The 13,225-nt window shown below is 38.5% G+C and overlaps 2 protein-coding genes and 1 long non-coding RNA gene across 4 annotated transcripts in view; 1 reads left to right on the forward strand and 2 right to left on the reverse strand.

Annotated features, from left to right (window-relative positions):
- Positions 1-2,338, reverse strand: part of LOC134522265 (uncharacterized) — a 302,419-nt gene extending 300,081 nt beyond the window's left edge. For both annotated transcript variants that reach the window (XR_010073011.1, XR_010073012.1), the window contains exon 1: positions 2,106-2,338. This is a non-coding gene — a long non-coding RNA (uncharacterized LOC134522265). The remainder of the gene's footprint in view (positions 1-2,105) is intronic.
- Positions 2,339-2,780: 442 nt separating this feature from the next.
- CIMIP1 (ciliary microtubule inner protein 1) lies at positions 2,781-8,670 on the forward strand. Its single transcript, XM_063349747.1, has 4 exons — positions 2,781-2,805; positions 2,923-3,004; positions 4,080-4,178; positions 6,556-8,670. Exons 1-4 carry the CDS (start codon positions 2,783-2,785, stop codon positions 6,709-6,711), a joined length of 360 nt encoding a protein of 119 aa, XP_063205817.1. The 5' UTR covers positions 2,781-2,782; the 3' UTR covers positions 6,712-8,670.
- LOC134522262 (serine/threonine-protein phosphatase 4 regulatory subunit 1-like) overlaps positions 4,031-13,225 on the reverse strand; it is a 52,940-nt gene continuing 43,745 nt past the window's right edge. Inside the window, exons 22-23 of the transcript XR_010072999.1 lie at positions 11,343-11,614; positions 4,031-4,158 (exon numbers count right to left, since the gene is read on the reverse strand). The gene's annotated coding sequence lies outside the window, so the exon portion shown is untranslated. The remainder of the gene's footprint in view (positions 4,159-11,342; positions 11,615-13,225) is intronic.

The raw sequence follows: 13,225 nt of genomic DNA on the forward strand, positions 1-13,225 counted from the left end.
TGTTGCTTGGAAGCACCAAGTATTCAGACTTGATTCTATTTAAACGTGTATCTTGAGCGATGTAGTATCTGCTTCAACATTCGTTATGTAATGACAAATGGTACTGTACGTAGCTGCACGATCCAGACTTTGAGCAAATGACTTCTGAATCTCAATGGACCTCCAGCCCTAAGTCATTCAGTATAGTTATTAGCTCACTAAAATCCTATTCCACTTCTTATTTCATAGTGCAAGTGCAGCTCTAATATTATCCTGTGCTCATAAGAGCCTAATAAGACCCCAAACTACTTATTTACTGCATTCCCTCATCTGAAAAATAATTCAGAAAAAAAGAAAGACTGACCATTATAAAGTCCTATTTTCACTATAAGAAGTTTCATTCTGTCTTGACAGATGCTACTGCAGTTTAAATCCTGACACATAGTAAACTATTAATTTGATTGTGTTCATTAACAAATTACTTTTTTCTCAGAAAGCATCAAGGCTGTAGCAAGAGGGCTCCTGAGATAAATGTGACTAAGCAGCAGGAGTTAATTAAGTAGGACAATGAGTAAGCATTTGTGGGTGTGATAGGGGACCCAGCTGATTTAATTGCTAGTCTAATTACCAATTAGAGAATCAAGAAATAGCATGTAAGTGAAATATTCTTTTTGTTGATAGTTTAATGATTTTTAGAGACCCAGAAGAGCAGTATTAATTGCTATTTTAGGACTACAGGTTTTTCTTCTCCTCTTACTGAAATAGATGTTCTTGGTACTTCTAAAATGACTAGTAAATGCATATACAGGCTTCTCATACTCAAATATTTAGGCCTTTAGATCTATTAAAAAAAAAAGCTAACGATTAAGCATTCAAACACACTACCTATAAACCACTCAGCTTAGGTCAAAACCTTTCTGCGTTTATGTTATAATAAGCATAATAACTGTCCAATGGTGTGAAAAAGTCACATTAGCTATTTACAGTGTGTTTGTACAAGCCAGTTTCCAGACAAAAAGAAAGGGTCAGGAAACTATTTAAACCCATAAGGGCAAAGAGCCAGTTGGCTACATTCATTGTTGAAGTCTTTTAAAAAGCAATTGCAAGAATATAAAACTACCAAAAAACTGATGGAGAGCCAAAAATATTAATATATCGGAACACAGTGAACTTTTTACAAGCTCTAAATATTTTTTTGTGTTTTTACATATAACCCATAAAAAGCATGTTGAGGTCTTTCTCAGAGCTTCTAATACTACCATGTAGTTTGTAAAAAACAACATCTACCAGAAAAAGGGATGAGAAAGACACTGTATGTCACAAGACCGATGTTATTTCCCACTATGATTACCAAAAGATAATTTCTGCGTATTATCAAGAGGACCTGGGAACTGGAGATAGCAGGTTAAAAAACTAGGAACCAAAGCAAACGCCTGTCATAGCATGTACGGTCTGAGCTTTGGGCATGTTAACAAGCTGATTCTCAGCAGAATAAAAAAAACCCAGCATCCTTCAACCATTTTTCACATCCCTTACAAACGGCTAAAAAATACCACAAGTTTTTGCCCTTTGAACAACTCCCTTGTCCAGGTTTAAGACAGACTCTTAACAATTCAGATCCAGAAAGGTGTCCAACTATTTGTCTTCTGCTAAGGGGAGCCTGGCTAATAGGCAATTTGTAGACTTTAGATTAACACCTCTTCCTCTGAAATACGGCTAACTCCTCAAGCAAGGCAACAGCTTTTGGTCAGCGTAATCCAAACACATTTTCCTAGTGAAGAACATTTAAAAAATAGAAAACATACGAAGACACCCCCAAAAAGCTACTGACAACACGAAGTGTGCTTCCCCTGGTTTCTGAGAGACCAAAAGAAAACACAGAACGGGCTTTTTAGCCTTTCACCTGAGAGACACGCTACGGTACCGCTCCGGGAAGGCGACGATGACCGCACAAAGGAGCCGAGGACCCCCATCGCCTCAGGGAGCGCGCGGCAGCCCTTCCCGCCCTTCGGTCACCGCCGCCCGCGCGAGCGCCGCCGCCACCCAGCAACGCCGCCGCCGCGCGGCCCCGCCCGGCCCCGGCCCCGGCCCCGGCCCCGGCGGACATGGCGCACCGCCGCACCCACCCGGCCCAGTCCTGCAACTTCGTAGCGCGAGACGACTGCTGGTAACGGCCCCGGAGCCCCGCACCGCATTCTTCCCATCCGCCCCAGTGGCCTCCCCGGCTCAGCGCCCGCTCTCGGGCGGGCGGAGGCTGAAGGAGTTAGTTCCTGCGTTCGCCTCACGTGTGTCTGTAAAGCGCGTGGCTTTCGGTACCGGCGAGCGGCACCGCCCCGCGCCGCACCGGCGAGGCCCTGCGCGCCAGGCCCGGGCAGCCGCCGCTTCCCTGCGACCTGCGCCGGGTGTGAGGGACGGAGGGGGCCGGGCAGGGCGAGTCATCAGTCCGTAGTAGATAGCAGCATGTGTGAAAGGCCATCGGTGCTTACTTTTCAAGTTTTTAAAAAAATGTGGCAAATTTCACAGAATCGCAGAACGGCAGGGGTTGGAAGGGACCTTCGAAGATCCTAAGGTGCGACCCCCTGCCAGAGCAGGGTCACCCAGAGCAGTTGGACAGGAACGCGTCCAGGCGGGTTTGAGTATCATCTCCGGAGAAGGAGACTCCACAGCCTCTCTGGGCAGCCTTTTTGACCTCCTCCAGTTCTTAACATAAAATTTGCAACGCAGTCCGTTCACACGTACTGTTTCATTCCCATCCTATAGAAAATACTTCCCCGTTGTCTCCAAGTCAGACAATTGTTTACTCATGCATAAACTTGCTGTTTTGAGGTAAAGGTATAAAGATTCATGCTGAAGTGCTGTGCTTTGTGACATTAGTAGTTGGGTTTGTGTATTTTTTTAATGAAAGCTTTCAAAGTCATCTTAAATATTTCTCGTTTGTTTCAGGAAAAAATACATTGAAAGTGAACTAGAAGCTGCAAGGAGATGGTCTCACAAATGGGGATTCTTGAAGACACCACCTGAAGAGGTAAAATTGAATGGCATATAAGCAACACATGAAATTTACTTCTACACAAATTTATCTGGACACAAAATTGTGAGAGTACCGCAGACTAGAAAAGTAGTGAGCATGCTTTACTAAGCTAGGTTTCGAGGTAACAAGTGCACTACTTTTAAGATGGGTTTAAAGTCTCAGTTTTCCTCTGAATAAAACGCAGCAAGCGGTAATTTATATTCTATGCATATTCTGATATATTTCTTTGAAGAAACATGACTCCCAATAGTGTTAACAAGTACTAGATGCACACTGACAGGAAAATATTTCCCCTTTGTCTACCCATATGGTAGTTTAAAAATCTAGGGGAAAAGGTTCTAGCTAATTAAATTTTCAGTGGGGGAATTTACAACAAACGAAAATATTTGGAGAGGTGTCTATTCTTAGTGATGTTTAGATATTAGAATATAGTAGCACATAATGTTACATTTGGAATCACAGTATTTTGTTGCTATAGAACAGGATTGATGCAGCCGCTGAATAGTTATAAATGTACTTTCCATGGGGCTAGAAGTACTTAATCTGTTCTAGGATTTTTTTTAAATTCCTGCAGGCACCCAGGTTCTCACCTTTGAAAACTTAGCTCTAGGCTTCAACATCCATCCTTGATAACTATGGTCTGTCATGCATACCACCTTTGCACAGTACTAATAGATCTACACCTGAAAAGTTGACAAACTACGCATTGTTACAGTTGGTGACCATGTGTATTTAGCATTTATTAATCTTTGTTTTGTGGTCATATAAGATAAATATGTAGATATATGTAGATATATTTCTAGCTATCTAGACCAGTGATGTATTTAAGAGAGTTGGAATCACTCAGCAATATTTAGCCTTCCATCTGAAATTCAGAATTATATCACTTTCTGAAACCAAAAAATACATTACAATAATTTCAAAAGCAGTACAATAATTAGTCCTATTTTAGATGGAAAGAACAGGGAGTTCAGATGCAACAATGAGGGGAATGGCGCAGATATCAGATGTTACAGCATATTTCAAAAGATGGAGAGTCCAATTTTTAACATTGATGTTTTTGTTTTAGTTGATTGAAGATGAAAAGAAAGAAAATACAAAGCCCAAGATACAGCTTCCAGAACATCTGCAGGTTCGACCTGTGACACCTGTGGAAAAATACATTAAGGTTAGAAAATTAGATTTTAAAATTGCAATACAGCAATATCTGTCTTAAGAAACCACACAAGCTCTAAAAATCAGTTGTCTTGTAGAGATGGGCCTTTAACTAAAGGTCAGAGTAAATCGTATTTGTGACCCAAGCAATGCTTTAAAAGGAGTTGTCCTTTGGATACGGTTGTTAGTTCACAGAGCTTTCACTGTACATAATCATATTTCTGTAAAGCACCTCCCCCATACTCCTCGGTGACATCTAGTAACAGAACAGTCAGCTGTATAGCTTAGTATAGAAGAGTGCTCACAGCCATTTATCACTGCTGACCATTCATGGCTCACGTGTCTTATTCAAGACTTACCTTAACCTCAACTCTCAGTTTAACTATTGGTTAGGATGTAGCCATTCTTCTAGCTTTATTTAAGACAGCCTTCTTTTTGGCAGAGACAATGCCACTGTCCTCTTTAGTGGCACAAATTAGTAAGAAGCCAGTTCTAATGAGCCAATTCATAACTATTTGATTTTATATTATATGATTTATATTCACATATTCAGAGTCTAAAAGTTGTCAAACAGCTGGAAATGAGAGTGGAAGGTGACTGATGGCTTGATGTATAAATATACAGTGTCAGAATCACCAAGGAATAGGATTACTATACAGGCAGCTAAATCAGTGACGTTGGGAGAGGAACATATTCATAAAAGGGGACGCAGAATATGCTAACAAAAAGGAAGGTTAGTCCACTTAGAGAAAATTAAGGAAACAAAAGAGATTGGAAATTCCTGCTTGCTGGACTAGCTTGCTTTCAAAGGATTCAAAGGGTGGAGAGATAAGGTGAGGAAGTAGTAAAAGCTTTTACTGAGATTAAGTTGAAACAAAAAGTAAGAGCTACTGCCGAGCGTGGCAGAGAAATGAAATGGCAGCATTTCTGCCATTAGTGCTACTTGTTCTTCGATTTTGTCTCAAGCCTCCAATTTCAGTCAAGTTTACCTCTGCTCAGCACAGTGAGGGTGTATGTGTGTTAACAAATCATGCAGACACTTATCAGCTGCTAAAGTAGCATGTTGCCTGCTGCACACTGAAGTAGGGAACAGAGTTTCAGTTTCACCTCAGAATCTTTATTTGATAAGAAAGATAAGGGTTACCTGTGATTTATGTCACCCTTTACATATTCAGAGTGAAGCTTCTTAAGTCCCTATTCAGACTATGTGTCTTTGCACGTTTACCTTCATGGTAACAGTCATTGTGTCTGTTCTTCTCTCTAGGTTAGAATAGTGATTGCTTCTTCGTAGTCCCTTCCCCCAGATCTTAAGTGAGACATGATTTCCTTCATTATCCTGCTCAGTGGGTGGCACTTTTGGCCACAAAAATTATCTCTTCAGAGGAACCGCTCCACCTAAATATCATAAACATTTTCTAATCTTGGCCAAAGAACAAAGTGAAGCAACTCTGGCAAGAGAACTGAAACATTGTTCTCTTGCTGTGTATTCCTCTACTAAGTCCCCAGATGCTAAAATGATGTAACGTGCCCAACTGAGATGATTCAGCCAAAGTAAGCACAGCAGTCAGTGAACAGAGACTGTTGGCTTTTGTTTTGTTTCCTTTTTAGCTAGATTAGTTGCAGATTAACTTGACTCTTACCCATCTTTAAAGCAGGAAGAAGGTGGAACAAATAAGTAGTTCTTGATGCAGAAGCCATCTTGGGCAGTGATATCTTTAGCATTTGGCCACAAAAATATTATTTCATAGCTGCACTGCTACCAAATACATTACAGCAAGTATAAAATGCTATTTCTCCTGTTTAGAGAAGTTAACTACTTTTAAAGACTATTATTATTATACTGTAAGGAAAAAAGCTAAAGTTGAAGATAAAATTCTTCTCCTAATAATGTGAAGTGAGTAAAGCCGTTAGAAAGCTATTGAGCAAAACCGTAAAAAAAAAAAGTATGCTAACATACACTACTAAAAAATAACCTTGCTTTTTGATTTCCTGTTATACGTACCAATTTAGGCACTAAAAGACTTTTTTTTAAGAAAGGTGGTAAATGAAAGTTAGTTACTTCATTGGAATTTGGCCGTTTTATTTCTGTCTTTCCCTGTGCCTTGCTATAGAATGGGACCTAAATTATTCTGATGACTTTTTAAATTATAAACTATCCTGTATTATAAATAGAACTTACATGCAACTGGGCTTCTTTTGAAGTTCTTATTTCCTTCCATTAATGTCAGTGTGTGTTTAGGATATTAATTCATCAGATTGCATTTAAAACCATTACTTTTGATAATTTCTCATTCCCATCCACACTATGGCACAAAAGAGGACGTTGCATGACAGAAATTACAATCAAAAACCTTTTAATCATTGAATTCTGCATATTACTTTTATTCTAGGTGATTCCATCTCCTCCAGTACCTAAGACTACCCAGGGATTTATTGGCTGGAGATCAGCTGTTCCAGGGTTGGAACTTGAATGTGGTTTTCAAATCCAAAGCTGCAAAGGTACCTTTTCTAAGGATTTGAAGTGGCCATGTGAGCCCTCGGACTGACATTGAGAAATAACAGTTAGGCACACAGATGGATTTGCATCCCTAAGTTAACGTTTTATAGAGAGCTGTTGTACCATTAAACATTTATGCTTTAAAAATGATTTATGTAAACATCCACAATCATTTTCGTAAGGTGCGAACAATTTTGATGTAGCATTTTACTTGTTACTGTTTTTTTTTAAATCTGTGGCATCCATGCTGTTAACACTGCTTCAGGTTGACTTAGAAATAACGATGAATAAACTCATATAAAGATCACAGAGCAGGTACTACTTTTATTAGCATTAGTAAGACTATGATTTTAAAATATTTATTGGAAGTCTTTAAAAAACTTGTTTCGTAGGGACAGAGTACATTTATGTAATTGTTTCACCATGAAAGCCTCCATTCAGATTGTTTCATAGCAGCTTTTTCAAACATAAATAGACTGCCGTGTTCCTGACAGTCCTACCCTGCTGCTCATTCCCAATTCATCACTTACCAGTATTGGAATCTGTGTTTAGAATTAGTTTTCAATCGGCACTCTGAGCTGGCCCACTGTTGAGTTGCTCAAGTGTCTGTGCTAGAACAAAAGCATCTCTTTTGTACAGAAAGAGAATGAGAAGAGGCAGAGAAGAGTAGCAGGCATGACTTAAATTGGCTCAGGCTGCTGTAGAACTGCATCCTTGCTTTTGTAAATAAGCTTTCCTCATTAAAAAGCAAAACAAAGAAACAACACCTGCAGAAAAGATAACTATCAGGCTTCATCATAGCGTGTCCACTGCAGCTTGAAAAAAACAGGTAAATCACAAGTATAGTTAAGTCATAACAATTAAAAGCATTCTTAATTAAAAGAATTTTAAAAATTAATTAAAAGTGTTCTGTGTGCTTTACAGGAAGTTTGTGTAGTTACACACATAAGTAATTGAGTAGTTCCCAGTGCAGCTGTTGGATTGGTATAAATAAAGCATACAAAGGCCACAGAGACACAAAGTCACTTTCAAAAATCAGTTTTGGTATCAAAACAGGTTTTTTTCAATTAGCTGATCAGAATGCAAATGCGTTACATTGCTTCAATTTGTTTATACCAGTATTTATATCAACCAGGACTGGTGAAAGACTCAGAAGTTGCACTGGGAGTTACTGGTGTAGCGATCTCACTGCACTCCATTACCTACCTGAAGGTTTGCCAGTGCTTTTGGAAACTCAGAAGGAGACTCATTTAGTTGTCGCAACTATTTGCAAGATATAGTTCTAGTTGGCTAACATGTTTAAATAGAAGATTGTTTAAACAAGAGCCTCCAAGAAATCAACACAGGCAGCTCCTTCTAACTCCTTATTACTTCAAGAGGAAAGACTTTCCTCTTTAATCCTGCTGCAAGATCTCCTTTGTATTCTGCAGCTATCAGTATCTACTTCTTGAGTCAGCAGTAAGTCCTTGGCTTTCTTAGCAGTAGGTCAACAGCTAGTGTTTGTTCTTTCCTTCTTCCCAAGAAATGACTCACAATGATCAACATCCCACCTATTTTTTTACATCCAGTTCCAAATGCCCACAAAATAATAATATTTACTTTTTCCATATTCTTTACAAATAATGAAGTGACTCATATCCTTTGGAAAGATTACCCAAGAATGAGAATACATAGCATAAGTAACTTCAGACACATTACTTAAAAACCAGAATAAAGAATAACTTGGAATCAGACTCTGGAAATTTAAACTAAATTGCAGTTTAGCTACTAACTATCATGTGTGTAAACAGTTCTTCGAACAAGCAAGATAATTTAAGAACAATATTTTAAATCGGTGTGCTTTCTTGTCATTGCTAGGTTTGTATCTATTTATTTTAATCACATGGTTCTTCAGTTTAAGGTCACGTATAGATCCTCTTATTCTGGTCTGATTTCTATAAAGAGGTATAGTCAAGATTAATCTGTAATTTAGTAGCAACAAAATTACATGAATTCAGGCCAAATGAAAGGGGAGCTTCAAGACCACTGTTTTTTAAAAAAATATTATATTAAAGAACCAAAGCTGGCACCTAATATCCAGTAGATGTTTGTATGAAGTGAAATCCAAATCCATATGAATCATAGTTTGATTCTGAAAACCAAAATAAATTCTTTGTCCAGCATCTACAGTTGGAGATTTCTAAATCTTACTCCCAATGTCTGAATATTAACTCTATATTAACAATAAGGTTTTTTTATTATACTTCCCATCATTTAAGGTACCTTTACTTCAGGAAATACTTGGATGTAGCCTAATTTGGGATGTGTAAGGAGTATTGTCTAAAATTTGAACTCATTCCTCTAGCATAAATCTGTTGGTTGTTAATTGATCTATGTATTTGGGGTTTCAGTGTTCAAGAATATATGAAACTATAAACCTGACTATTTCTTTTCCCAACACTTTTAGTTTGACCCTTTATACCTGAAAACAGTATGTAGAAGTTGTAGATTTGTAGCTGACAAAGGACTGCCCAGTCAGCTGCCACAATTGTGAATCCAAAAGGCCAGTACAGAATTATTAAATCACTTTGTAATGTTTCAAACATGGCATTTAATTTGTGGCAATTAACCTATTTATTGGAGCCAGGTTGGGCAGGTAAATGTCACTGCACGCTGTAAAATATCACTCCATCTTCGAGGTCAGGATAGTGTTAGTAAACTTAGTGCACACACTGGGGAAATCGCTTCAAAAATGCAGCAAAAGTCAAGACAATTTTAATTCTATGTAAAAGTCTTTGCCCTGTGCTTCTGTGCAAGTCAGAGCAGAATGGGATGTTTCTAAGCTTTATATATAAAAGTTGTGCAGTTTATTTTTAACCAAAATTCGAAAACAAGATGCAAGTGTATTTAGATGTCTTCTATGCTTCAATCTAAATTTAATTTGTTGTAGTCTTTTGTACAGTTTTTAGTGCTCTAAGGTTCACATTAGCAAAGTGGTATACATATGAATTCCTCCTTAGTTGACTAAAATTTGTCAGAAAACTGAAGCCATCTTGTATTTTGACAGTTGTTTTCAGATAAACTAGTTCTTTGGTAACAGGCACATTTTAAAGAGGAACTATGGATGATGCTTTCAGAATTGCATATGCAAAAATTTTACTGTATTTGATACGGAGTCACCACAGCAGGACATGAAAATAGGTCAGCCATACATCTTCTGTCACCATGGATGTGTGCCTGCATATACTTTCCTGGGTGTGTATTTAACTTGAAGAACTATGAAATCAGAATTCTCTTTCTCGCAAGTACTTGCTTTATAAACAACAAAATTGGGTGTCAAAAACCTAGTGCATTTTCGTTCACAATGTGTTCTTTTCTGTGCTGTTAGAACTGGCGTAGAACCGGCACTTGCTATTTATAATTTCATTAATGTATTTTACCAGGAGCTCAGAGTTGGAAGATTATTCTTTATTTAAAAGGCATTTTGCATCAGCAAATAAAGGGTTTTGATTAGATGATAGTGAAATGGTGATTCTGAATAAGTAGCACTAGTCAAATTGCAGTCACCCTACAAATGTTGCTGTACGTTTTGAAAGAAGCAAAATGGAAAGCAATCACAGCGTGTGCATAGCCAATTGATGTGACTGCTGTAAAAGGTGGCTCCTTAGAGAATAAATGTAATAACTGTTCTGCATGAGACATTTTTACAAAGTTACATGCTGTGACTATCCTAATGGATACCCACCGCAGTCCTAAGTTTATGCAAAAATTGCTGTCTCCAGTTCCTGTTCTTGGCTACTCTGTCAGCCTGAAGTAACTTCAATTCTGAGATCGTTTGCCTTACAAAACAGAGGTAGATTATTTTTTTTCTTTTCAGAGACCTACGGCTCCCCATTCACACACATCATTTCCCCTTTTGGTGAAGGATTCATTGTGGTTTCTTCCGCATTCTACAAAGTACCAAAGTGACAAACACTAGTCTAACATAGTCATTGGCAACCAGACCAGAAATCTCTGCTCCCGTGTGAAGCCCAACTCAGGTCACTTCTTGAGTTAGGTTCCTAAATGACTTGTATTTAGTTCCCCTTGAAACCATGAGTGTCAGCGTAGCAAGACAGATAAGGCCCACTTACAGACTATTACCTTCTTCCTGACTCCCGTGGTTTTCACATCCCATCAAATTGTTATTTAACTAGTTGAAAACGTGTCAAACCATTTCATAGGACCACAGTGTAATAAATTTAGCTGTACTGGAAAATGATACCGTTGTGCTGTGAAACTGATCAGTTTGCCAGTGAACAAAATATTGCCCCTTCAGTCTGCTCTATCATACAAGGAAAAGACCAGCAGCATTGAGAAATAAATTCAAAACAAAACCAGAAACTTTGTGAAAATAACACAGATCTGATTCATGCTGCACCAGTGAAACAAAACACTGGAAAGGGTCATTATTTTGTTGGATGAATTTGAGATAATTTTGACTGTAGGGTTTCAGGCTGCTCACGCACATCTCAAGACTTGCTCTGTTACAGGAAGAACAGTTCAAAGAGATTAAAAGAGTGCTCTTTCCTGTATGCCTCAGTGGTGGATTTGTTTCCAACTGGAAATTCTCTGATATAACCTGAAGAGTACCACAGGGCAGCTTTTCATCTTAGTGCAGAAAGACGTAGTGTTGGCACCTTTGAAGGAAGATACACTTACCAGTCTGAGCACTGGGTTTTTCAGGGTCCCAGGCTTACCGCCCAGGATGGTGGCAAGCCACTGGACATCTAGCACAAGGCTTGCAGAGAAACTGGAGGTTGTGTTCAGGGCGATTGTTCTGAAGCATCTGCATTTTCCTCTGCACCATCCACAAACTGCCATGGCTTCAGATGGCCACCACGCAACGCTGTAGCGTATGGACAGCATTTCAGCATTTAGGGAGGCGGCTCGCCAGATGTTCAGAGAAGAAGGATGAGATGGGGTCAGACCATCTGGTAAGTATAGAAGTAAACATAGCGGGTTAATTTAATTCCTTGTCATTTAAGCAAATGCAGCTGTATTTACTATAACATGCAAAATTCTGGCTGGACACGAGGCAACATACTCTTCAGAACACCACCACTTCAAAAGGTTGTAAAGCAGGTTAGCAGTACGCATCGTTACGTCTGATCCCCAGTGTAAGATTTTTCCAACCTTTAACGCTTTAGTTATTCTTAAATCAGCACATTGATCTCAAAAGTAACATTACACAGCCTTAGTAAACCTTCTAAAAATACAAAAAATTCACTGTTTTAGCAACAGCACAGGAAATTATAGATCAAAGGCTGGTTGATACTTCTTGGTGCTTTTTTTTTCGTTTTCAAGAAACAAGAGCATATGAAAAATCTGAGTTTAGACTAAGCACGCTTCCTACTCCTTGTAAATGCATAATAGAGGTTACATTTTATTGAAGAGATGTGCTAGGTGCATTATAGTACAATACATTAAAATACCTTTTTTAGAGAGTATCTCTGAGGATAATTACCTGTCGTATCTTTTATAGAATTTAAGTTTATTACTCCTGACTTGTGTCAGTAACAAAGCTCAGGATTTTAAGGATAGGTAAGAAAAAGGTAACCTTGTTTCACACAAGAGTGGTGCATTTCTTTTTTCATTTCAGTAAATATTAAGTTCCTAATTTCCCAGTAACAAACTAAAACAACTCTGTCCAAGTTTTTCCTCATTTCTCCACAATTTAAAATTATCCATAATAAGTAAATAAATAAATTTCAAATACTAGGTTTACTTTTAAAAATAAGCAACATAAAGATATTACAAATGTAAGCCGATGCTGCCACAGGCAGAGGGCTAAAATGGCAGATGGTTCGAAATTCCTTTCAGTCCTACTTTCCTATGTCTCTGTAAGGCCCAGAAGACAGCAGCATCCCAGGATTCCTTATGTGTTCCTCAGGCATTTTCAGTGTCGCACTAGAAACCATATTGAAGCATGTCTAAAGCCCTATGGCACGCAGACCGATGAATGCTTGGATGCCCATCCAAACTTTAGATCAGACACAGGCAAAAATTCCATTTACCCAACTGAAGTTGCTAAGGCTGGCTCTGAATTCACCCTAAGTCAAAGGATCTTAAATCTATTGCCATTCAATGGCCATTGTAAATTATTGCAATAATGAGGCAAGCTACTGTTTTAGGGATTTTCAAGTTTGTATGTATTCATTTAATTGTTTTGGAATGGAGAGAAGGGATTACATCAGTAGAACTGTAGTCCAGGAAGTGAATGATAATAACGGAGATGCAGTTTTACCATTTTTATTGTGAGGCAGCTCACCAGGTTTCTGTTCCAAGTTCTACTGTTTCTGTATCATGTGACAACCTTATGCATCCTGATAGAGGTGCGGTGCAGTCACATAGCTATATTGAAATCTGGCAGAAATTTTGAAGTGATTAGTCAGTACAAGGTGTTTTCATTAATGTAAATTACACCTTATGGTTGCGGGTTGTGTGTGTTGCCCAAGTTTGACTCAACTTTGAATTTGGCCGTTTCCCTCGTATTTTCCCCCTCTGTGCTTTATCTGCTTCACTAAAGAAGCAGTGATTGAAAT

The sequence above is a fragment of the Chroicocephalus ridibundus genome, chromosome 12 (assembly GCF_963924245.1).
Source record: "Chroicocephalus ridibundus chromosome 12, bChrRid1.1, whole genome shotgun sequence".
Classification (NCBI taxonomy): domain Eukaryota; kingdom Metazoa; phylum Chordata; class Aves; order Charadriiformes; family Laridae; genus Chroicocephalus; species Chroicocephalus ridibundus.

Bases quoted from the DNA above. Each gene is read 5' to 3' on its own strand.
- CIMIP1 (XM_063349747.1), top strand. From the start codon at position 2,783: ATGCATAAACTTGCTGTTTTGAG. The intron at 3,005-4,079 runs GTAAAATTGAAT...TTTTTGTTTTAG, and splicing joins TGAAGACACCACCTGAAGAG to TTGATTGAAGATGAAAAGAA. The intron at 4,179-6,555 runs GTTAGAAAATTA...CTTTTATTCTAG, and splicing joins CTGTGGAAAAATACATTAAG to GTGATTCCATCTCCTCCAGT.